The sequence below is a fragment of the Orycteropus afer genome, unplaced genomic scaffold (assembly GCF_000298275.1).
Source record: "Orycteropus afer afer isolate SDZICR_OR568_19922 unplaced genomic scaffold, OryAfe1.0 scaffold01227, whole genome shotgun sequence".
Taxonomy (NCBI): Eukaryota; Metazoa; Chordata; class Mammalia; order Tubulidentata; family Orycteropodidae; genus Orycteropus; species Orycteropus afer.
This window is the reverse complement of record NW_006922814.1, coordinates 173,048-173,813: the sequence shown is the minus strand read 5'-3', so window position 1 is coordinate 173,813 and position 766 is coordinate 173,048. Positions and strand designations below refer to the sequence as shown.

Sequence of the window (766 nt, the reverse complement as noted above, 5' to 3'; positions counted from 1 at the left end):
CCTGGTGGAACCACTGAGACTATGGCTCCTAGCTGCCCTTGAGGTCTGGAATTGAACCCATGCCTGTGGCTACCAGCCAAACAATAGACAGGCATATGAGTTGAACATTTACCTAAAGTAGATATAATCCTTGGAGAGAACAATCATGGGAGAAAGAAGGGATGCTTATGCACAGGGAGACAGCCATGGACGGATGGACACAGGGAAAAGGTAACTATGGTGAGGAAGTGGGAAGGGAGCTGTTGCATTGTGATGAATTGTGGTCAATGTCATGAGACAAAGTGTACATGAATTGCTGTTTGGGAAGTGAATTTGCTACATAAATTTTAACCCAAATCACAATTTAAAAGAAAAAAACGTCATTATCCAACACATCACAATGACCCATGCACAGGGCAGGGATGAATACTCACTGACATCCCCACTGAGGATGAGAATATTTCCAAATTGCTTTGAGTGTAGAATTTTAATGTTCTGATAAGGTGAATCTTCATCATACACCACCTCGTCAATGTCATACTCTACAAGGCGACCGTCGGCAGTGGGCCAGTACCTGTCGATGGCCCCTCCACGAGTTATGGGTGGCAACCTGGCAAAACAGGCAAAGTAAAATGAGCCTTACTAGATCACTTCTCTGAGTGAGGGGGTCTTAGAACTAGATTGGATTAAGAGTACCCAGCTACCACTGCCATCCACTTGGAAGGGATGTAGGAGATCCTGCATAAAGAGGGAGAACAATGTGGTACAAAACTCAAAATCATTTGGA

At 44.4% G+C, this 766-nt stretch overlaps 1 protein-coding gene across 1 annotated transcript in view; it reads right to left on the bottom strand.

Annotated features, from left to right (window-relative positions):
• The window catches only part of LOC103213047 (spermine synthase), a gene marked incomplete at its 5' end in the record, with an annotated part of 46,350 nt that overhangs the window by 24,370 nt on the left and 21,214 nt on the right, over positions 1-766 (bottom strand). The window contains one exon of the mRNA XM_007958945.1: positions 414-589. Within this exon, the coding sequence (XP_007957136.1) occupies positions 414-589 (176 nt within the window). The remainder of the gene's footprint in view (positions 1-413; positions 590-766) is intronic.